The sequence below is a fragment of the Bos indicus genome, chromosome 2 (genome assembly GCF_029378745.1).
Source record: "Bos indicus isolate NIAB-ARS_2022 breed Sahiwal x Tharparkar chromosome 2, NIAB-ARS_B.indTharparkar_mat_pri_1.0, whole genome shotgun sequence".
Classification (NCBI taxonomy): domain Eukaryota; kingdom Metazoa; phylum Chordata; class Mammalia; order Artiodactyla; family Bovidae; genus Bos; species Bos indicus.
In genome coordinates this window covers 125859641-125883424 of record NC_091761.1, presented here as the reverse complement: position 1 = coordinate 125883424, position 23784 = coordinate 125859641, and the positions used below count along the sequence as shown (strand labels likewise).

The following is a 23784-nucleotide window of genomic DNA, read 5'->3' as shown; positions in this document are numbered from 1 at the left end:
AAAAAAAAATAGGGAGATTCTCCTGAATTATCTAGATGGACCCAGTGTCATCCCAAGAGTCCTTAAATGTGGAAGCAGAAGACAGAGTCAGAGGCAGGGTGGAGTGAGGTGAGAGTCTCCTGGCCATGGCTGGTTTTAAAGATGGAAGGAGGGAACAAGCCAGGGAATGCAGGCAGCCTCTAGATGCTGGAAAAAGCAAGAAAACTGATTCTCCTCTAGAGACTCCAGAAAGGACTGCAGCCTTGCAGACACCTTGATTTTAGCCCGTGCTCAGTCACTTCGGTCATGTCCAACTCTGTGAGACTCTATGGACCGTAGCCCACCAGGCTCCTCTGTCCATGGGATTCTCCAGGCAAGAGTACTGGAGTGGACTGCCATGTCTTCCTCCAGGGAATCCTTCCTACCCCGAGATCGGACTCAGGTCTCTTCTGTCTCCTGCTTTGGCAGGCAGGTTCTTTACCACTCGAGCCAGTTGGGAAGCCCTTGATTTTAGCCCAGTTAGACTCATTTTAGGCCTATGACCTCCCAAACTGTAAGATAATAAACTTATGTTGTTTTAAGCCACTAGGGTTTTGGTAATTTATTCCAGCAGCCATATAAAATCAGTACACATAGACACAAGATTTCCCTCACCACATCTGATCAGGCAGCGGGCACTGCTGAGTGCTCAAGCTGCCATCAGCGAAGACCCAGCTGAGCTTCCTGTTTGGAATTATTTGCTGGGGCAATGGTTCTCAAAGTGTGGACCAGGAAGACTCTTCCATGGGTTCTATGAGGTCAGATCTACTTTATTAATACTAAGACAGTGTTTGCCTTTTTCCTTCATGAGTGTATAGTGGAATATTCCAGAGGCTACACAGTATGTATACAACAGATTGAATGCTGAAGCAGATCTGAGAATGTAGCTGTCTCTTATTAAGCCAGATTCTAAAGAGATCTGCAGGGACTTCCCTGGACGTCAAGTGGTTAGGACTCTGCACTTCCACCGCAGGGGGCACGGATTCAATCCCTGGTCAAGGAACTAAGATCCCACGTGCCTCACATCATGGTCAAAAAAGAGAGAGATTTGCAAACATGTCAAGTCATGGCACTCTTCTCACAACTTTTGTTTTCAAAAAGTTATTTACGTTATGTTACTATGTAATGGGTTTATTAGCTTTAAATAGTTTAGCGCTTTAACTTCTAATCCAGTAAAATAGATATAACCCACATCAACAAAAACCGTTTACAATTTTTAAGAGTATAACCTCTCAATAATCTTAGAGTGTAAAAAGATCCTGACATCAAAAAATTTGAGAACCACCACCCTTCAGGGGCCAGCTAGCTATCTATTGGCAGGTTGAGTGCCCTGTCCCCTTGCTTCATAAAGGATCAGTTATCTATTGCCTCTTGGTAATAAATGTGCATTCCTGCTATGGACTTGCCTTCCCCGCCTGTAGTGCTTCTGCCAGCCTCGTCATTTTTGTACTGCTTGTTCATCACTCTGCTATCCCCCACATAGCCTATTTTCCTTTTTTGGTGAAAGGCGCAGAGCAGTGGTCTCGCCCATGGAAGCACTGGACACACAGTGAGTCCCATCGCTCAGAAGCAGATGAGTCGATAGAGACCTCCAGTGCCAGCTGGGAGACCGCGACTTGGGTTACTGACATGCGGGATGCAGTGTAAGTTTAAAATCAGTGGCTCCGCCTCTCTTACAGCCTGGATGCAGAGGCCTGGGAACCAAGCAGTGGAAATGAGGGTGGCTCTTCTGTGATTCCAAATAACCTCCTGGAGGAATTTTTGCTTTCCCTCTCTCGACTTTGTATTCAGTGGGCCTGGAGAGAACACAGATGTGGTTCCTTGAAGTCACAAGTAGTCTTCCTTCTGGTCATTTTGAGCTCCTTGTATTGCTTAACTCAAATGTAGAGAGGGGATCAAGTGTACCAGGTAGGGTGATGAATCTAGAAAAGGGAGGGTGGGCAAGAAGGCCATGCCTAGAATCCAGAGGGCTGATTGAGCGCCTCTCAGATCTCCCACGTCTAATAGTGACAGTGAGAAATGGCAACCCAACAAACTGAAGACCAATACGAACCTGAATTCCATAGGAATAAAGACTTAGGACACACACACACTCTGTAAAGACCCAGATACACACACACACATACTGTAAAGACCCAGATACACACACACACACACATTCTAAAGACCCAGATATACACACACACACATTCTAAAGACCCAGATATAGACACACACACACACACACTGTAAAAACCCAGATACACACACACACACACACACACATTGTAAAGACCCAGGTACACACTCATACACACACACTGTAAAGACCCAGATACACACACACACAGATTGTAAAGACCCAGATACACACTCATACACACACACACATTGTAAAGACCCAGGTACACACACACACACTGTAAAGACCCAGGTACACACACACTGTAAAGACCCAGATACACACACACACACACAGTAAAGGCCCAGAGCAGCCAAAGTGCTGGCAGCTGGTGAGAGGACCACGGGAGGGGCGGGAGGAGGAAGGCATGACTGCTAACACAGGTCTCGTGACCAGCTCCCAAAGGGGGTCTGGAGCGGGTTTCTGCTGTTATCCCTCCTCTGCTGTCTTGCTGAAAGAGCCTTGATGATGACTGAGTTAGGTTCCCAGTGAGTGTGACTGAAGGATAACAATGCTGTGGTAAGACAAGGATATGGTGAGCTGATGAGTCTGGTTTTTTTTTCCTCCTGTTAGGGATGAGCTTTCTTTAATAAACCCTTAATTTTAAGAATTGAGGTGAAATTCACATAACATAAAACAAGCCATTTTAAAGTGGACAATCAGTGGCATCTGTGCAACCATCACCATGATCTATTTTCAAAGCTCTCTCATTACTCTAAACAGAAGTTCTGTAGCCGTTACGCAACAGGGACACCCATTTTTCATCCGAAGGACGACAGTGAACGGTGAGGGGGAGGAAAAGGAACAGCTCTGCCTCCTCTAAATCCACTCTCCCCTTGTCCCCCTACTGAAGGCTCACCCGTGTGAACTGTGCTCAGTGAAGCCGCTGCCTCCCTTCCCTTCCCCATTGGTCTGACCAAGGGGAGGCGCCAGCAGGATCAAAGTCAGAGCATTTCTCCTCTGGCTCCCTGCCTGGCAGGGGCTGTGTTCTGATCCCTGCAGGTGCAGCTCCAGCAAGGCAGCCCCCCCTCCCCCCCCACCGAAGTAACAACTTCTTCCTCTTGCCCTTCAGCTTCCTGTAGTGTGATCCCCTTGAGTCCCATCCCTGCTAAGTTCCCTTAACCCTGCCCACACCTCTGTAAAGAATTCCTTAGTTGAAGGTTCTTTAGTAACCCTTTGAGTGTTCCATCCATTTCTTGCTGGGACACTGTTACAGGAATGGATGCTGTGGTCCCTCCCTATGGTCTTTTTGATACCCATCACTTCAGATTTTATGGATCAAACCAGCTCCATTCACAGGTCCCAAGTCTGGGCAAAGGAGAAGCTATCCTCCATAAAGCAGGTCCCAGGGGTGCCTGGGGTGCGTGCCAAGGCCTCACTGCCCTCTGGTGGTCAGCTCCAGAAAGTGCACCTCATGGATCCAACTTCAGCTGAACTAAGCCCACCAGGCACTGTGCTGAGACCATTACACTCCTGAGCATGTTCCATCCAGGGGTTACTGTCCCCACTTTACAATGGAGAGCCTCTCCCTTGCCTGTAGCATAAACCAAAATCTTGACCGTGGGCTGCAAGGTCCCACCTTCACCTCCCTGCCTGTCACTCTCTGACCCAGCCACACCAGCCTTTCTTCAGCTCCTAGGGTGTTCCCACGTGCAGCTCCCAGTTAGAATACTTGGGAACTCGCTGAAGCTCTTCACCGGGCTAACCTCAGCTCATCCTATAGTTCTCTCCTAGGGTATCACGTAGGAAAAGTCCCGCTCAACACCCCTCCTTCCCTTGTCACACAGAGAGAGAGACAGAGACACACACACACACACACAGACATAGATACACACAGACACACACACACACACAGACACACACAGACAGGCACATAGATACACACAGAGACACAGAGAGACACACAGACACAGAGAGACACACAGACACACACACACACAGAAACACACAGACACACACACAGACAGACACACACAGACAGGCACACAGATACACACAGACACGCACACAGAGACAGACACACGGAGACACACAGAGACATATACACACACACACACACAGACACAGACACATAGATACACACAGACACACACAGACACGCGGAGACACACACAGAGACACATACAGAGAGAGACACACACACAGACGCACACACAGCACACAGATACATAGATGCAGAGACACACAGACACATAGATACACACAGACACACACAGAGACACACACACAGGTACATAAATACACACAGACACACACACACAGACACACACATGGAGATACACAGAGACACATAAACACACAGCCACAGAGACACACAGACACGCACACATACACACAGAGAGAGACACACGAAGACACACACACAGAGACACACAGACACACACACAGACAGAGACACAGAGACACACACAGAGACACACACACAGACGCACAGACAGACACACAGATGCAGAGACACACAGACACGTAGATACACACAGACACACACACACAGACACACACAGACAGGTACACAGACACACATACAGAGACAGACACACAGAGACATACAGACACACACACAGAGACACACAGAAAGAGACACACAGAGACACACACAGACACATAGATACACACAGACACACGCACAGAGACACACAGACACACACAGAGACACACCCAGAGACACATAAACAAACACACACAGACACACGCACAGAGACACGCACACATGGCTTTCCTGGCAGGACTGGTGAGCGCTGCTCTGCGTCAGAAGGAGCCGAGGGCTGGGAGCCTCCTGCTCTGCTCTGCTCGCGCCTGTGCCCTGGTGCTGGGGCCACGGGAATCGGCACACCAGCGCCTGACACGGACTAAGTGTCTCTCTGTGCCGGCCACTGAGCCAAGTCCTTCGGGTGCTTGGGCCACCTTCCTCCCCCAAGTCCCTGGTTCCCAGGAAGCAGCCCTCAACTCTATCAAAAACTCACACGGATTTATTAGAATATGAAAAAGATTCGGTTTCTTCTGTACAGGCGGCAGAGCGGCAGCAGCTGTGGTGGCTTTGAACATGGTTGTCAACGTCACCCTTGCATGGTGACTCCTGCCCAAAACAGCACTTTCATGGAGAGGAGGGGGAGGTGAGCACCCTCTGCCCAGGCCACTGGGGAGGGGATGCTCTGACTATTGCACGATCCTGGGGAAAGGAGTACCCTAGAGAGAAGAACAGAGATCACTAGGCCTGGGCCGGGCCCATGGTGGCCATGGGAGTAGGCATGTATTTCTGAGAGCAAAGGCCTCTGGGGCCAGGGCTCCGCTCACCCACCAGCCCTGGCCAGTGGGAGATGCTCAGGGGACACCCCCGCCCCCCGAGGACAGGGCTCTGCAGCAGTGCTTACAAGAGAGGTTCCAGGGGCCAGTGGGGGCGGGGAGGGGGAGGAGAGAGAACAGGCCAGCAGGAGCTGAGGACCAGGCCCAGAAGAAGGTCCCAAGAGGCCCAGCATCTATGAGTTAGAGAAAGTCACGATGGGGTGTCCGTGTGTGTGTGTGTGTGTGTGTGTGTGTGTGTGTTGGGCATGGGGGGTGGTGAGGTCATTTCTGAAATCAGAGCCCTGTGTACAAAGGACTGATTTGGGGAAGTGTTGGGCAGACAGGCACGTATGCGGATGTGTGGTGCTCTGGAGTTAGGATGGCAGGAGTTCTGTTCAGGCAGAGGTTTCAAAATGTTTTAAAAACAGGAATGCCCTCTATGCAAATAGAATCGTACATGGAAGTGTGAACAAACAAAACAGATAAAAAGGCAGCACTCTCTGGAACTCTGATCAGCAGCCCCTGAAGGGCCCAGTGGTCCCCGCTGGAGCCCAGTTTGGAGAAGCTGAGTCCCAGCTCCAGACAGAGCTCAGAGGTGCCCTCAGCCTGCAGCTCTGAGTAAGGACAGGTCAGGTGAGGTGGCCAGGGTGAGAGCCGGCAGGGGGACAGCATGGCCACGGTCCCCAACCTCTCCCCAAGTCCAACGCCTGGTCCCCTAGTCTCTTCCCTGTTAATGGAGGCCCCGGCTCCTTCCCTTCCCAGGAGGGACCAAGGCTGAGCCAGAGGCTCTTTGGTTAGAAACTAAGATTGACTTGAATGAGTAGGGTGACGGAATGGGAGGGGCCCCGCGGAGGTCTAGGGGACTCAGAGGCCCTGGTCCAGGTAGGGAGAGAGTTTGGCTTGGGAGGGGGCAGGGTTTGCCTCACAGCCAGGCAGGTCCACCTCCAATGGATGGATCTGGAAGGCAGTTCTGGCGGGAGGGAGGGCGCTTCCCAGGAGGCAAGGGGAAGCCGTGCTGCGGTGGGGGCTGTGGGCCCAGCTGCCATGCGGTGGGGGAGGGCCGGGGCCAGTTCAGGTCGGGAAGGAGGAGGGGAACCCCGCCCTCGCCCCCCGCCAGCAGCCCTAGCTCTGGTGGGAGAGTCCGTGGTGGGAGGGCACCGCCCGCTGGCCCCCCGTGCTACTGGCCCTTGGGGATGAAAGGCTCTCCCTCCCCAGGCTCGGGGTGGGGGCCTGGGTCACTGAGGCAGCGCTGTATCCTCTGAGAGCTGGGGCTGTCGCTCGGTGCCGGGGTGAAAACATCGTCGGTGCCCGGGGATGAGGGCTCCTTGGTCCGCATCGTAAGGCCCCCATCGGGGTCCTCGTCGTCCTCCTCCTCCTCAGCCAGCCTTCCCGGATCCCGGCTCAGCCCCAGGACCTTGCCCTTCAGCTCCTCGTTCACCAGGTCCACAGACTCAGGCGACTGCGGGGAGGCCGGGTCGATGGTGATCACAGGCAAGTCGGCCTTGGGCTCATAGGCCAGCGGGTCTGCAAACCAAGAGCAAGGAGCATGCTGGCTTCCGGCCCTGGGTCCTCCCAGTGTGTGGCCCACCTCTGCCCACGCCAGTGGCTCCCAAAGAGACTGCCTGTGAGTGCAGTCATCCTGGTATGCTTCAAATCACTCCAAATGGGCCTTTTTGAATCCTGTCACCTGGCCAATAGTTCCTCCTCCCCTCGGACTGCTCTCCAAGGTAGGACTGTGCACCCCTGCTCAGCCCTGGGGCTCCCATAGGAGTCCCTGCTCTAACAAAGAGTTTAGGCTCCCTCCTGAGTCCCCCGTCCTGGAAGGCCTGCCTTGGTCCCCCACATGTCAGAGAGCCCAACAGTGCAGCCCCCTCTGGCCTCCCCGTGGGCACCCAGCTCCTCAGCATGAGCCCCCTCGTGGAGCACTCTTTCCCTGGGGAGGACGGCAGGGCTACTCTTCTGGGGGCCCCCCTCTGCTGAACCCCCAACTCCACCTGACATAGGAGGAGCTCACGGCTTGGCCCGTGAGAAGCCAGTCCTCCCTGCAGGCTCTCTGAGGCCCGTGCCCAGCCTCGAGGCCCCTCCCCGGGCCCCCACGGCCTGCCTCACCTGAGCCGATGCGGGCCCGAGACATGGTGGGCGAGTCCAGCTTGTGGGCCGGCACGGTCAGGTAGTTGCTGATCTGACAGAGGAAGAGCAGATGGGGGCAGGGGGGTGAGCAGAGGCGGCTCCTCTGGATGGCGCCCCAGGCCGGTGGCCGCACACCCTTCCTTTGGGTGCCCGGGGTGCCCACACCTACTCTGCCCATACCCGTGGAGCCTGGGCCAGTGCTGGGTCCTGAGGGCTTGGCCCAGCCTCTTGTCAAGCTCTGGGATGACCTTGGACACCCCCACACTGTCCCACCTCTCCCGTGGGGACACCAGCCCAGCCTCTAGCTCTGGCCCTCATCTGCCCCTAAGGACAGACCCACCATCAACTCAGGAATGTCACCCGGGCCCTGGATGACCCCCGGGATTCTCAGTGCAACACGCTATGACTGAACTCAGCTACTTCTTTTCTTTCAAAACCTGCTCCTTCCTCCGTGTCCCCTCAACCACCCCACCCGCCTACCCCAATCAAAGGCCAGACATGACCCCTGGCTCCTTTTCCCCTTCCCTCGGTCCCACCTCAAACTGGTAACCAAGTCTTGCCACTCCAACCTCCTAAATGTCCCTTGAATTCTGCCTGCTCCTCCCCTCCCCCTGCCACCCCCCTAATCCACCCGCACCCCTTCCCATGTGCTTCCCTTACTGAGAACCCTTCATGACTTCTCCATGCTTTGGAAGGAAGCCCAAACCCTTAACGCCATTAACGAGCTTCCTTGAAAGCTGAGCCCCCTGTGTGTGGTCAGGAACTTATGCAGTTTCTTCCCTTCTGCCTGGCCCTTCCCCTGACCACACTCCCTCCCCTGTGACTCTCATTCCTAAGCGCACTCTGACCACTTCCTTGTTTGAGGTGCTCAGAGCCCCTTGCACTTCCGGTTCTGCCCGGGGCCACTGTGTGCTCCATAAGGGAGGGACTGGGCTGATTCACCACCCGATTCACGGAGGCAGTTCTGCCGCGTGGCACTTAAGGAGAGCTCCGCAAATATTCTCCTTAACGAATGAATGGAGGCATGCGTGTCTTTGCCTTCTGATTCTGAGCCTTAGTTTTCTCACTAGAAAATGAGAGGTTAGAGCACATGGACAGGCTCTTCTAGATCTGATACCCAAGGACACAGTGGGGAAGGGGGGCCTCTTTGCTGCTCTGAGTGGAGAAGAGGTGGAGAAAGCAGCTTTCTGGAACTTTCCCTGGGGCTCAGCCTTTGAAACACATGGGGGGTATGTGTGTGTGTTCGGTTGCCAAGTTGTGTCTGACTCTGCAACCCCATGGACTGGGGAGCCTGGAGGGCTGCAGTCCATGGAATTTTCCAGGCGAGAACACTGGGGGAGGCCAAAACACCAGATGGGAGTGGCTCTGTCTCCCAGAGGGCTGGCTGGGGGTGATGCAGGCAGAGGAAGAGCCCAGGTTCCCAGAGAAAGGCAGGAGCCGGCTCCAGCTTCGGACATACCTTCTGCTCCAGTTGCCTGGCCTTCTGTCTCCGGAGCAGCATCTGGTTCCAGGCCTCCTCGTAGGGGTCGGCCACCAGCGTGTGTCTGTTGTAGGACCGCAGCTGTGGGAGGAACAGCTGTCAGGCAGGCCCGGCCAGGGCCCAGAAGCTGGGCCTGGAGGGGCTGGGGTGGCTCTGGGCGTGTGGAGCGGAGGCGGGTGGGGCGGGGTGGGGGCGGGGGCCTCCTCTGCAGTAAGTGAAGTGGGCCGGGCAGGGGCAGCCCCTCACCCGCTGCCTGGTCTTCTGCAAGTTGTTCCTCAGGATTTTGCGGATCTCCTCTTCCTTGTCCTTGGACAGTGCTGGCAGGATGCGCTCGGCCGGCAGGGACTTGGGGTGGATGTTCCTGGGATAACGGGGCACAGATGAGACAATTCCTGGGACTCTGGGGGCTGGGCCGGGCCAGAAGGGTCCCCTGGGGATGATCCGGTTGGGTGCACCAAGCCTGGGTCCTCAGTATGATCCGCCCGCCCGGTGGAGTGACCTAGGGACCCGCTCCAGGTGGGTATTGAGGGCTCAGCGTGTGGCTTGCAGACGCGGCCGGGGTTGGCCATTAGCACTCACTGCATGGAGACGGTGGAGACGGCCGAGGGGATCTTGCCCATGCCTCCACTTTCCACCAGCTCGATAGCTTGCTTCATCTCCATCTTGTGGTAGAAAGCGATGAGCTGGGGCTCCTTGGAGCGCTCACCGGCTATCAGACATTTCTTCACGTACTTCTTATTAAACCGGTTGAGCCTGGTGGGAGGCAGGAGGAGATGGGTGAAGCTGGCTCCTGCAATGGGAAGATGCCCAGGCCCCCGGCGGGGGAGACCCTTACCAGCCCCTCCCCGCCCTCCTGCCCACCAGGCCTGCCACCTACTTGTCTTTCCAGTGGTGGTGGCCGTAATGACCACAGATGTCCTCGATGCCTGTCAGAAGGTGGTCCAGGAACTGAAACGTGCCCAGGGCCAGGTCAAGCCTCACTACTGGGCTCCTCCCGGACCAAGACTCCTGAGTGGGCCCCCACCTTCCACCCCAGCACTGCTCTGCTCAACCCAGCCCTGTAGTTCCAGAAGCAGCCAGGAGGTGGCGCCCACACCCCACTCATCCTGAATCCCTGTGGACCCCTCCAGCCCTCTGCCTCTGGGGCCCAGCTGAACCCTCTTCTCTGAACCCACTTGTGCCCAGCACCTGGGCCAGGTTCCTGCAGAGGCAGAGGCGGCATGACGCCCCCTCCTCAGGTTCCTGGCTGCTCACACCACCCCTCCCTATGGGGTGACCCGGTGACCTCAGGAGGCATTGGATGAGGGAGGAGGGCTGACTGAGGATGTGGATGCAAGGCCTAGCTGACCCCTAGCTCCCTAAGCCTCCTCCTGCAACACAGGGCCCAGGCCCAGCTGCCGGTACCTGCGTGTGGATCTCCTCGTTGATAGAACGCTTCGTTTCTTGCTTTTTCTTCACAGCCAGCAGGTCTACCAGGGGCCGAATGGTCATGCCCTGGGGGGCGGGTGGGTGTCAGGCATTCCAGTTCTGCCACCCTGGCAGGGAGACCACAGAGGTCCCCCACCCTAAGGTCCCTGAGCCTGGGATGCCCTTTGCTCTGACGTCCCCAGTCTCCCAACAGCCAAGCTGTGGTTATATTAAGCCCACTTATTCCTGAAGACATAGCCAGGGGGTTCATATCCAGCCAAGGGACTCACACACAGGTCAGCTAGCCCGGGCCAGAGTTCAAGTGTGAGTTCCACCACAAATGTGCTCTGTCACGTAACAGGGAGGACCACCTCTGCTCTGGCCCCCTTGCACGTTTTTGACCCAGAAGGACCCAGTAAGGACAGCAGTAGCTCATCTAACTGCACGCTTGTCGAGTGCCAGGGCCAGTGGTGTTTTTACTGGAATTAGCATTTCAATACCTACGATGACCCCTTCCTTGTCCCCATTGTACAGATGAGGAAACTAAGACCGAGAGAGGTCAAGTAACTCCCTAAGGTCTCACAGAAGTAGTAAAGCTGGATTCAAACTCAGGCAGGGAGGTCCCTATCTCAATGCTGCATTCATTAAAAACTGGCTCAGTAAACCAACTGCAAAATCAAGGTGGTAAAGTATTTTTGAAGATGGAGGCAGGGCAAGATGATCAAAGAGGCAGCCTCTTCTCCTTTTAAAAGACAGAAGACAAGTCCAGCCTCAGAAGTTTGCTCTACGCTGTGTTCTCTGGAGAAGGCAATGATGTTTCCCATTGAGGGCTTGTCCAGGGTTATTATCCAGGACAGACGGAGCAGGTGGTAGAGAAACACATGGACAAGCACACAGATGAAGTGTTTCTCACTTGCCCAAAGTCACGGGTCAGACAACGAGAAATGATTTACATCATCTCAGGCTGGGCTCCCTCAGGGACTCAAGGGGTGGGTGAGGTTTCAGCGAAGCCTGGTTGTTCAAATGCACAGAAATCACGGCCAGCAGCTGCAAGGATTCTTCAGGATCATCTGGTCCAGTCCCCCCACCTCACAGATGGGGATCTGAGACCCAGAGATGGGAGGAGCATCTTTCCAGGGTCACACTGACAGCAGCAGAGCTCTGGCTAACGACCTCCTACGGCGCAGCTCGGGGGTCGTTTCACCTTTCCAGTCCCCATGTTGTGCGGCTGCTGCTGCTGCTGCTAAGTCGCGTCAGTCATGTCCGACTGTGCAACCCCACAGACGGCAGCCCACCAGGCTCCCCTGTCCCTGGGATTCTCCAGGCAAGAACACTGGAATGGGTTGCCATTTCCTTCTCCAATGCATGAAAGTGAAAAGTGAAAGTGAAGTCACTCAGTCGTGTCCGACTCTTAGCGACCCCATGGACTGCAGCCCACCGGGCTCCTCCGCCCCTGGGATTTTCCAGGCAAGAGTCCTGGAGTGCCATGTTGTGCTACTGTCCCCATTTGATTGATGTAGAAACTGAGACCCTAAGATATTAAACCACTTCCCTAAATCCCTACCATGAACTTCATGGTCCTGCTGACTGCACCTATCCCTCTCAATGCTACCTGGGCTCCTAACTGAGCTGGGCAGGATCACTCTACAATGACGCATGACCAAACTTTCCCTTTACAATTGAGCACACTGAGGCCCAGAAAGGTGGACTGGCTTGTCCAGGGCTACACGAGGTATTGATGGAGCTGGAACTACAACCCATGTTCCCCGCCACCCCCACCCCCCGCCCCGCTCGGTCATGTGCTTCCTCTTTCCTGGCAGAGTCAGGGCCCCCGGGCAGGGCTGCTCCGCCCTGTCCAGCACCTGCACAAAGACGGTGAAAAAGATGACGGTGATGATGGCCGTGAGGAACAGGTCACACATAGGGAAGTGCTTCTTGTCCAGGAGGTAGCCCAGGGAGAAGGCGATGGCCCCTCGCAGGCCCCCGTAGGCAATGATGAACTGGTCCTTGGGGGTCAACTTCACGATGCGGAACTTGTTGATGAACCAGGTCAGGCCCAGCACGCCTGCCAGGGAGGGGAAGCGAGGGGTCAGGTTGTCCCGGCCCCTCATGGCTTCTGCAGCTGGGAGATTTTCTCTGTCTGGAGGAAGCCTCCACTGGTAAACCCACCCAGCTAACTCATATCTCAGGTCCCTCAGTCCAAGGTGCTCCTAATCCCTCAATCCAAGAGTTGGGTGGATCTTTAAGGGAGGTCCCTCAACCTGTGTACACTTTAGAGACATTATAGAGGCCTCCAGGAGCTGGAGGGCAGAAGGGCACCAGGAAAAGAGATGAGACAAGACTGGCTACAAGTTGATACCAATTAAATATGATAGGTACACGGGGCCTACTTTTCTATGTGTTTGATATTTTCTGTAATAAAAAGTTGTTTAAAAATGCTAGGGCTTCCCTGGCAGTCTGGTGGTTAAGACTTCATGCTTGCACTGCAGGGAGCACGGGTTCGATTCTTGGTTGAGGAACTAAGAGCGCATGTGCAGCATAGCCAGAAAAAAAAAAACTGCAGAGGGAGGATGGAGTCCAATCTCAACCCCATAGCCCCAGAATCTCCAGAGGATGAGGCCCAGGATGAAAGGGTTTTTAAGACAGTACAGCAAGTTAAGTGCCATGCCCAGACCTAACCTCAGAGAGGAGGTGAGATCCACGGGCAGAAGCCACATGGTCACTGAGGTATCCAATGTATCCAGAAGGTGAAGCAGCTGCCCAAGGGCCTGAGGCCTGGCGCCCAGGGGTGCCCTGGGGCTGGCAGCAGCAGTTGGGAGGCTCTGCAGAAGACTCCGCAAGTGCCAAAGTCACGCATGGGAAGAGGAGGTGCAAAGACCACAGACCTGAACACAGATCTGGCCCTGGGGGCCTCAGTCCTCTCCTCAGATACTGACTGGCTCAGAGTCCCAGGGTTGCTGATGCCTCTTCCACCCGCACATCATGACTGTTTACCCCCAGAAGCGTGGCCCTCTGTCCCCTCCAGGGCCCATAAGGGCCTCAGTGCTGCAGGGAGAGGGAATGGGGAAGCCCCCCATCCCACGGGGGCACCAGGAGCAGCCTGGAGCCAAGCCCACCACCTCCACACATAGCATGCACCCGGCTGCCACGCGCACACACCCCCTGCCACGTGCACACACACCCCTCCCCGGGCCCGGCCCCTCACCCAGCACTCGGGCGATGAGGCAGAAGAGCAGGGTGCTGATGACAAACGTCCAGTTCCAGTGGTGGGAGCCGGCCACAGTGGAGACGCCCAGGAAGATGAAGATGAGGGTTTCACTGACGCTGCTCCACATTTTGAGGAAATACTTGATGGTCGTGTGGGACTTGTGGGAGATGTTGGCTTCCACGTAGGGGCGCATCACCACGCCCGAGGCAATGAGTCTGGGGGTCAGGGGAGGAAAGAGCGGGGAGCGGGGTTCAAAGTCGAGCCACACCCTCCCAGGGCGCCTCCAGCGCCAGAAAGGCAGGCAGGGGCCGGGCACCTGAGCTCCTCTCATGGGTCAGACACCTCTGCCGGCTTCCAACCCCTGTTCTCAATACTCTCAGCCAACCCTGCAGACACTGGTGTATTCTGGCATTTTCCAGACGAGAGATCTGAGACATGCAGAAATAAAGTCACCTGCCCACGGTCACACTGCCAGGGAGTGGCAGAGCTAAGACACGAACAAAAGAAGTTCTGCCCGGCTCCTAAGCCTGGGCCTTTTCCCCGAGGCCACACAGCCTCTCCACCTGACAGGGGTCACGTCTTTGGCCACAGGTTTATCCTCCAGAGTGTGGGGTCCCCTTAACACCCGGGGGTCCCCACAGAGAGCTGTCTTCCGGGCGGCAGCCCAAGCCCTTCCCAGCCTGGCACCCACACTTGGGGTTCACTCCCGCTGGCCCAGCCTCCTCATTGTCACCCTCCATCCCCATCCCCCAATCCAGCCTTGACACTTCCAGTGACTTCTCCTAGCGGGAGCACCTTAGCACAACTTCCCCGCCGCCCCCCCAACCCCAACTGCAAGATGCAGCTGGGGCCTCAGGACCCCCAAAGCAAGGGAAGCCTCGCGCCCCCTCACTAGAGCTGCTGAGAGGAGTAGTGGGCGCGAGTGCCTGTGTCCGGAGACTGCCAAGGGGCTCCCTTTGTAACAAAAGAAAGGAAGAAATGGCTGGGGTGAGGCTTTCCAGAAGCCTCACTCTGTGCTTCTGGGCAGCCCTGAGACCTGAAGCCTGGATCTGGGGGGCTGGGCCCTGGGGAGCTCCCTTTGACCCTCCAAGCCCGGGGGGATCTGAGTTGGGGCCCCGCCTCCACGCCACGCCCAGACTCACGCCATGATGCCTGACAGGTGGAAGAGCTCGGCCGACAGGTAGGCCATGTAGCTGTAGAGGAAGACGAAGAGCGGCTCGATGACGCGGATGTGGGAGGTGAAGCGGGAGGTGAAGGCTGCAATGACCCCGTAGACCACGCCCACGAACACCCCACCCAGGGACACCACGAAGAAGCTCAGGAAGCCGAGGATGATGTCCACGATGCCCACGCGGTCGTAGTTGGCAAACTCCTCAAAGAGGTGATACAGGACCTGGGAAGGGTGTGCAGGCTGGTCGGCAGGGGGGTGAGCACCCTGCCCCATGGCTCCTGGGGGTCACCCAGGGTGATTCTGTCCCCTCTGTTGACCACAGCCAAGAGGTGGCAGAGGGGTCTGGGGCCCAGAGGGTCTTTGGGCCTGCAGTGGGCTGTGCAGAGAAAGAACCGGCTCTGCAGCCAAACCACCTGGGTTGAAATTCTGACTGCTGCTCCCCAGCTGTACACATGGGGCAAATGACTCAATCTCCCTGCGCTTCAGTTTTCCTGTCCAGAAAATGGGGGCAATAGTACCAACCTCACAGGGCTACTGTGAGATTCAATTAGTTAATGAGGGCAAATTGCCTATCACAGCATTAGCTGCTATTCACCAAGCTCATCGTGCACGTCCCTGCCTGGATTTCGGTCTTTCCTTTAGCACAAAGCTGGGAAATTCAGATAATGAACTAGAATAGGACTTCTTAACTGCTGAAGCTTTCTAAAAATACACTCGGCCAGCCCATACTCTACTTGGATTGTCTGGAAGTGGGACCCAGAAATCTCTGTTCAACAAGGCCCCCAGGGGTTTGCAATGAACCACCGAGTTCAGGCACTATGGAACCAGAGGCTCTCCACGGCTTCCCCACCTCTGGGCTGGGGAAATAAATGGTCATTGTAACACCACCATCAGACTTTAAGTGGCACTTCATACACTGTAAAGCCCTTTGATTATGGTCATCCTGTTTGCCACACAACAGCCTCATGAGGTAGGCAGGCTAAAGATGCTTGTTCCCTTGCTAAACTAAAGCTCAGAATGGTGAAGTGATGTGCCAGAGGACCCCCCAACCCCCGCCTGGGAGCAACAGAACTGGGCCCAGAGCTTGGTCCCTGCCAGCAGTGGATGGCCTCCCTGGGGATCCAGCTTTGAGTTTCTATCTACCTCCTCTTCGGTGCTGTCTGCCTGGCCTTCTCCCAGACAGCTCTGCCCGGAAACCAGCCGGGGAGTGTCCAGGCTGAAGGAATGGAGAGGGAGTGGGGAAGAAGACCTGGGGATCCCCGAAACAAACCCTCCCAAGCCCCCAGTACCTGGGCCACATGTGGAAGCAGGGCACCTTTGCTCCAGGGCCAAGGCCTGAGGCCACACAGCTTGGGGCAGCCTTCAGCCCTACCATCTGGGTAATGGGGCATTCACACCCACGCCCAGAGCTCTAGAAAGGGCCCGACTTGGGCCAGGCAGGGAAGGGAGATGCCAAGCACTGGCCAGTCCCCCGTGTGCCTGGACACAGCCATCTGGGAGACGGGGCAGGGCTCTGGCAGTGCGTTCTCAGCCCTGGGCTACATAAACCTACTCCTGGCCTGAGGAAATGCTCAGGTCCCTAAAGTGCACTGCCTGGGCCGATGGGGCAGGTGCAGAGGGCAAGGTCCTCACTTCTGGCCCGGCACCACTGTCACTGGGACTACAGAGGCAGAGTAGCATAGTGCTAAGCATCTGGACTCTGGACTCAAGACTGTGTACATCTGAACCCCAGGTATATCATTTATCAGCTACTATGATCTTGGACGAGTTCCTTAATCTCCCAGTGCCCCAGTTCCCTCACCCGAAAAACTGGGAAAAATCACCGTGCTAACTTCATGGAGTCTGCGTAGATTAGCTGAGACAATACATGATCAGACAGAACACGAGCAATGACTCCCACCACTGCCCCTGTCTCGGGGAGGCACGGCCATGGACCCACGGTGGCCAGATGGGGGCATCCACTCTTGCAGCCACGCCCCACTGTTCCCCAAGAGTGCCAGCCTGAACCCCAACATACACCCAGATCTTCTGGGGAGGGCTTCATCTCTGGCACCCACTGCTTTTGCAGGTATGAGTGAGTGTGACTCCCGTCAGAGCCCCGGGAGGACGGCAGGCTCAGGACAACGGTCCCTGCTCCAGAGGGGGAAACAGGCCTGCGTGGCAGCTGTGGGCAAGGGTGGGTGCCCGAGGAGACAGGACAGATAGGCCAGCCCGCGGCTCCCCTGGCTTCACGAGGAGCTGACAGGGCGCCAGGGGAAGAAGCGGGAGAGGAAGCCGAGGCTGTTGGCAGGCGACCACTACCATCGGTGGCTTCTTTGAGGTGCGGCTTCCTGAGCGGCTGGGAGTGAGGCGGGAGTGCGTGTGCGAGCGTGCACAGGGCGTGCACATGGGTCCGTGAGTTTTCCTGTGCGGGCAGCTGCTCCCTGAGGGGTCCAGCCAGGAGGGGGATGTAGGTGTTTGCACAACACAACACGGGTGTGCACATACACGTACCTGCTTCCTGAGGAAGCCGGCTGGGAGGAAGGGTATGTGGAAACATACACAGCCTTGCCACGTGCAGACCCTGCGGTGGGGGTGTCTGTCCTCGCTAGACCTGGCAGGAATGCACTGACTACTCTGCCACATCCCAGCTGTCAAAGGTGAAGCCCAGAGAGGTACAGTCACATGCCTAAGGTCACACAGTAAGCAAGTGGCCAACCCAGACTGACCCACTTTACTTGCCACCTTCTGGAGGTTTTAGAGACAAGGTTCCTTTCCATGAATGTTGCCCCCAAACTCTGCACAAATTAAACTCTAACTTAAGACACGTGTGTGTGTGTGTGTGTGTGTGTGTGTGTGTGTGTACGCATGCATGCTCAGTCATGTCCAACTCTGGCTGCAGCCCACCAGGCTTCTCTGTCCATGGGATTTCCAAGGCAAGAATACTGGTGTGGGTTCCTCCTCTGGGGGATCTTCTCAACCCAGGGATTGAACCTGCATTTCCTGCATTGGCAGGTGGGTTCTTTACCACTGAGCCACCTGGGAAGCCCTAGCTTAAGATACAGCTACCAAGAAAGCCAAAATGCCCCTCAGAGACTAACTGGTCTATAAAGGGTAAACTGAGGTACAAAGAGGATCAGTCATTTAACCAAGATCATATCAGAGTGCATCAGGGACAGAGCATACGACCTGGTCAGGCCGAGCTCAGGCCCTGCAGTCAGATAGACCTGGCTTCTAATTTCAGTTCTATCTATTCTACTGAGTTATTTAACCTCATTAAGCTTGACTCCTTCTCTGCAAAGTGAGACTAAGAAGCACCTCTTAACGTAGTCAGGAGGATAACTGAGATAATCCTTGCCGGTGCCCAGCACGATGGCCACACATAGCAGGCAGGGCTGGACACTTGCTGTCTTACTATCGTGAGCCGGGGGATGTGGGATTCACTCTGGACCTGGGCTTGGGTCTGGGTCTTGCGTGCCCCGGGGCGTGGCCCCTGCCTCTCACCACAGTGACGGCGTCATTGAGCAGGGACTCCCCAAACACAAGGATGTGGAGCAGCTCGTTGATGTGAATCTCCTCGAAGACGGCCAGCACAGCCACGGGGTCCACGGCCGAGATGATGCTGCCGAACAGCAGGTTCTCCAGAAGGCCGATGTTGTTGATCTGCTCGCCACCCACCAGGCACACGGCGTACATGAGGCCACCCAGGAAGAAGGCGTTCCACAGCGTGCCCACCACGGCGAAGATCAGGATGGTGCCCAGGTTCTCCGTGAACTGCCGCAGCGGCAGGAAGTAGCCAGCATCCAGGATGATGGGCGGCAGCAGGAAGAGGAAGAAGACTTCCGACTGCAGGATGGGGGGCGTCTCGCCCACGCCCTTGATCAGACCCCCCACCAGCAGCCCCACCACAATCAGCAGGCAGCTCTCCGGGACGATGCTCGAGATGGTGGGGATCACGTGGAAACCTGCAGAGGGTGAGATAACGGAAGGCCGTGGGCTTGAGGGGAGCCAGGAGAACAGAATATGGCTGGGGCTGAAGGCTAGGGGTAGGACCAAGAGGGGCTCAGGCTTGGTCTCAGGGGGCCGCTCTGTTACTCTCTGAGCCTCAGCCTCCTCGCCTAGAGCTGATAACACCAGCCTCACAGGCTAATATAATGCAGTTATGGGTTATGTTTATACGTAACTGATGTGTAAACTACATGATGATGTTGTTGAAGTGCTTTTTTCAAAGGACATACAGAGGCTCCCTGTCACTGTCATAAAGTAGGAGAAAGAAGCAGGTCTGTATGCCTTCAGAAAGCAGAAATTATACACCGATTACCAAGGCTCCAAGTACCACCCAGTTCCCTGACTGCCCCGTCTGCCCAGGTTAGGGTAGGGGTCCTTCTCTGGTGCCTTCCCCTCTCACAACTTCCATCTGCAATCCTGAGGGCATTACCTAACACCTGAACCCAAGTCATCTGTCCAGGCACAAGTTCATGGAGATGGATGTAAGCTCAAGACCAGGCATAACAATCGAAGAATTCTGTTTAAGGGAAGACATCAAGTTCCCCATCACGGAGGCGTAGAAGCAAAAGGCAGACAATGGTCGGTGGAGAAGTGACACAGGAGACAGGAAGGAGCACAGAGGAATCAAAGACTATCAGCGCAGGAAGGAACCTGGGGATCATACTGCCCGGGGCCTGCAAACGTGCAGCACGCACGCAGCGACTTCCAATCCCAGCTTCGAGTGCTTTCCCGCTGAGCCCAGAGAGATGCTCAGGAAGCCGACAGCAATCAATGGGTTCTGCGCGTGAGACAAAACCTGTTTGCCGTCCTCTTTCTCACCCAATTCCACCCACTTTAAAGAAGGGGCAACTGAAGCTCAGGGAGGGGAAGGGACTCACCCAAGGTCACACAGCTCATCAATAGTAGAACCAGGACAGAACCCAGGTCTGACCCCACCAGCTTCTATCAAATGCCCCCTTCTTTAAGTCACTCCCTCCTTTCTCCCCATTAAGGTGAAAATGCCCCTCTGCCTGAGACCCACCAACTGTCTCCCCAAGCCAGGTCCTGGCCAGCAGCAGCGGTAGGCCACCCTCTGCAGCCGGCCCCCTTGTTTCCAAACACCAAGCAGGGAAGTGGCAAAAATCCCTTTCAGAGAGGGCCCCTCTCAATGCCAGCTCCGCCCCCAAGCTGCTCATGGGTCTCTGGTTTGTTTTGGGTGAGGAGGTGGGTGGAGAAGACCTGGGACATAACCCCCAAGGTCCGCCTGGTTAGGATGGTCCGCTTGCCACTTTGCTCGAGGTGGAAGCTCTCGCTCTCCTCCCCTCCTTAGCTTGTAAACTCTCTGCAGGCAGATTCCATCTCTGTTTATGATTATGTCCCCAGGGTCGGGGATACAGGAGGCGCTCAACAAGTATCTACTGATCGGAAAATGCAAAGGGCTTGGCCAGGACCCACGTGAATCTCTATAACCTGTCTGGCCAGGCCTCTTCTCTCTTTACCCCTGGAGAAGCCTGGGAAGGAAGAGGAACATCGCTCCCCAGGCCCAGAGCCCTCCTGCTCTCAGGTACTGATCGGGGTGGTGCCAGCAACAAGTCAGGACTCAGTATACCATCCAGGCCCAGAGCCAAGCACCCAGGGCCTGGATGTGACAGGGCCAAGCACCCAGAAGATACAATCGAATCATGTTGGAAAAAAAAAAAAAACACATCCCCATTCTAGGCCAGGACACTTCAAAACAGACCTGACCCAAAGTCACAGCTTTTAGGCCTTCCCTGGTGGTCCAGTGGTTAAGACTCTGGCTTCCAGTGTCAGGGGGTGTGGGTTCAATCTCTGGTCAGTGAACTAAGATTTCACATGCCGGGTAGTGAGGCAAAAATAGAAAGTCACCACTTTTGCGGAAAAGTCCACTCCTCTTACCCTGCCATGCCCATCCGTCTTTGTCTGTCAGTAACCCTCAGGGTTCGTGTGGCTGGTACACTGCGAAGGGCTAAGTCAGGTTGAGTCCAAGTCTCCCTTGCTCTAAAGATTAAAGTCCAAACTTTCAGCACGCCCTTCATCATCAGGTCTTGCTCATGTCTCATGCTCCCTACTTTCTTTTTTTTTTTTTGACCTCACCATGCATCTTGTAGGATCTTAGTTCCCTGACCGGGGATTGAACCCAGGCCCTCACAGTGAAAGCACTGAATCCTAACAACTGGTCCACCGAGGAATTCCCCCGACTGCGTATTCTTATGTTTCAACCTTGACAAACTCCTTTCAATTCGCTCAAGTGAGGTACACCCTCTTTGGCCTGCAGAACTTTGCCCAGTCCAGTCTGCCTGCCCAGAACACTGTTCCTCTACCCACACTGTATGTGGCTGACACCATATCCTTCTGGTTCCTCCTCTTCCAGGAAGCATTCCCTGACCACCCCGGCCTGCCTGGGCTAGAGCAGGAGTCCTCTGGTGTGTCCCCCATCATAACCTTTGACCCACAGTCATGACCTGGATTCCTCTTTCTCCCCAACACCCAGTGAGGTCAGACAACGCAGGCAGACGCAGTGAAACAGGACAATGGCACCACACCTGGGACCTGTATCTGCCTTGAGGGAAGACGGACAGCATGGGGGTTTGGGAAGCTTGGGAAGGAAGAGGAACATCCCTCCCTAGACAGGTTATAGAGATTCACGTGGGTCCTGGCCAAGCCCTTTGCATTTTCCGATCAGTAGAAACCCCCATGCTGATCAGTAGTCAGACAGCCAGCTGACTTCCTCAACGCCCCACCGCCACCCCAGAAGCTGAGCAACAAGAGCTGCCACAGGAGTAAACAGAGTCTAAAGAGGCAGCTCAGGGCAAGTGGAGGACAGTGTTCACCTCCACCCAGACTGCTAGGCTTTGAAATTGCCTCACCACCCTCTATGCCATCCATCCGATCCACAGAGCTTTCCTGGCTGCAGGAAGTGCCAGGCAATGCACCAGAGACCAGTAAGCCTCAGCCCACTGGGGGAGCAGAGGGATGATTGTGTGTGTGCGTAACACTCCAAGAGCAATAACATGAAGAACATTCATTACTCCTAAAGGTGCACCAGGAGCCAGGCATATGTCACGTCTTTAGTCCTCACAATACCTAGCCCTGTGGGATAGGTATTGTCCCCATTTTGAAGAAGAGACAGTTGAGGTTTGGCAAGGTTCAGTAGCCTTCCCAGAGTGCAGGGGAGGAGTTCGACTCTAGCTCAGAGCATCTCACTTCAAGTGAGTCGGTCCTCACAGTACCTGGGGCTGGTGCCCTGTCCCCAGAGCAGAAACCCCCAGGTCTTCCTGTGTCAGCCCTGCCTCTCGGGGAGCAGAATCACGAGCCCTGATGGGCAAGGGAATGGGAGGGGAGGAAAGTCCGGGATCCACCCTGGCTCCTGGCCTGTGGGTAGGCTGCACATTACTGGAAAATAGCTTCTGGGGGAGGGGCGGATTCTGTCATCAGGCAAAGCGGAAGGGGGCCTGATGGCCTGTTCTGACTTGTCCCTCTCCAGAGGCCCTGCCTCCACCTGCTGTCCCAACCCTGTACCCCAGAAACTGAGTGAAGTGAAAGGGGGACAGTTGGGCCTCTGGGCCCTTGACCAAGACCTAGCATTGAGACAGGACCTCAGGATGCCACGAAATGAGGCAAAACTTCTGGGCCTGAACTTGTGACAGTGGTGATGTCACCAGGATGGAATCAGGGGTGGGGCAGAGGCCACAAGACTCAGACCCAAGCCGTGAGAGCCGACGCGGACCTCAGAAGCCACCTAGATCCTCCATCACATGGTTGGGGAAACTGAGATGCAGAGAGGGGTGGCGATCTGTCAGGTCACGGCCGGTCCCCCCATGAGGACCCGTGAAGCTCAAGTCCAGGGATCGCTCGAGCCACACGGCCTCCTGCTGGAGCCCCCAGACCTCCCAGAGCAAGGACGGGAGGAAGAGGTCTGGAATTCAACATCTCCCGGCCACGGGGCGAAACCGCCGACTTTGGGGCTGGCTTCCCTTTTTAGGTGAAGAGGTGGGGGCAGGGGAGTGGTGTTTCTCACTCTGCCCGGAGTGGGTGACAGCTGGGCAATGGGGGGCACACACACATGCACACTCACTCTAGCTCTGACACACACTCACTCTGCCCACTGTCTGACACACACACTCTCTCACGCACATTCCCCCCGCTTTCACTCTCTGACATGCTCTCACACACAGACTCTGACGACACACTCGTTCTCTTACACACATGCACACAATTACCTACATTCTTGCTGTCTCTGACATGCACGCTCTGAGACATTCATGCTCACCTGCCCTCTCTGTCTTACAGACACACACACATACTCTTTCTCTGACACACACAGGTAAACTGAACCGGCACGCGACTTAGCTGCAGACTGATGAGGGGCTCTTGGTCCCCAGCAGCCTCTCTGTACTTCACTGTGAGGACGTTTTATTTACATCCCAGACCGTCCCCATCTGCTGAGACTGGGCGCCGTGCAGCAAGCAGGCAAGACTGTCCCACGTCACCCTTGGTTGCCAGGGTGAAGGAATAGCTCAACCCCACTGGCCGCATCTCTCCCCGGGCCTGGCAGTCAGAGGGGTGTGCCAGGAAGAGGGGCCTCCCTGGCCCCCCAGAGCTGGGTCAGCAGGGACCCAGGGGCACATGAGGGGCTCTACCGCCCTAGTTCCTGGCCTGAGGACTGCTCTGGGGCTGCAACTCGGCCAGGTCCCAAGGGATTCCCGGTTGCACAACGACTCCATGTCTTTAACTCCCTCTTCAACTGCCCCAGCAACCAGGCTCCGCTACAGTAATGAAAGCTGATCCCTCCCAAGGAGAGCCTGGCGCTCGACAGTTCACAGCAGCTTGCTCTGCTATGTCTAACTCACCTGTACCTCACCAGGCTCTGGCCGTCACAGCCATCAGCCCCGCAGTGAGGAAACTGAGGCACAGAAAGGCGAAGCAACTTGCTCGAAGTT

At 55.7% G+C, this 23784-nt stretch overlaps 1 protein-coding gene across 1 annotated transcript in view; it reads right to left on the bottom strand.

Moving 5' to 3' along the window:
- Positions 1-5126: 5126 nt before the first annotated feature.
- SLC9A1 (solute carrier family 9 member A1) overlaps positions 5127-23784 on the bottom strand; it is a 52072-nt gene continuing 33414 nt past the window's right edge. Inside the window, exons 2-12 of the mRNA XM_019980388.2 lie at positions 18341-18801; positions 14829-15079; positions 13684-13901; positions 12341-12543; positions 10476-10565; positions 9949-10019; positions 9651-9824; positions 9318-9432; positions 9051-9152; positions 7571-7643; positions 5127-6985 (exon numbers count right to left, since the gene is read on the bottom strand). Coding sequence (XP_019835947.1) covers positions 6639-6985; positions 7571-7643; positions 9051-9152; positions 9318-9432; positions 9651-9824; positions 9949-10019; positions 10476-10565; positions 12341-12543; positions 13684-13901; positions 14829-15079; positions 18341-18801 — 2105 coding nt within the window. The 3' untranslated portion in view covers positions 5127-6638. The remainder of the gene's footprint in view (positions 6986-7570; positions 7644-9050; positions 9153-9317; positions 9433-9650; positions 9825-9948; positions 10020-10475; positions 10566-12340; positions 12544-13683; positions 13902-14828; positions 15080-18340; positions 18802-23784) is intronic.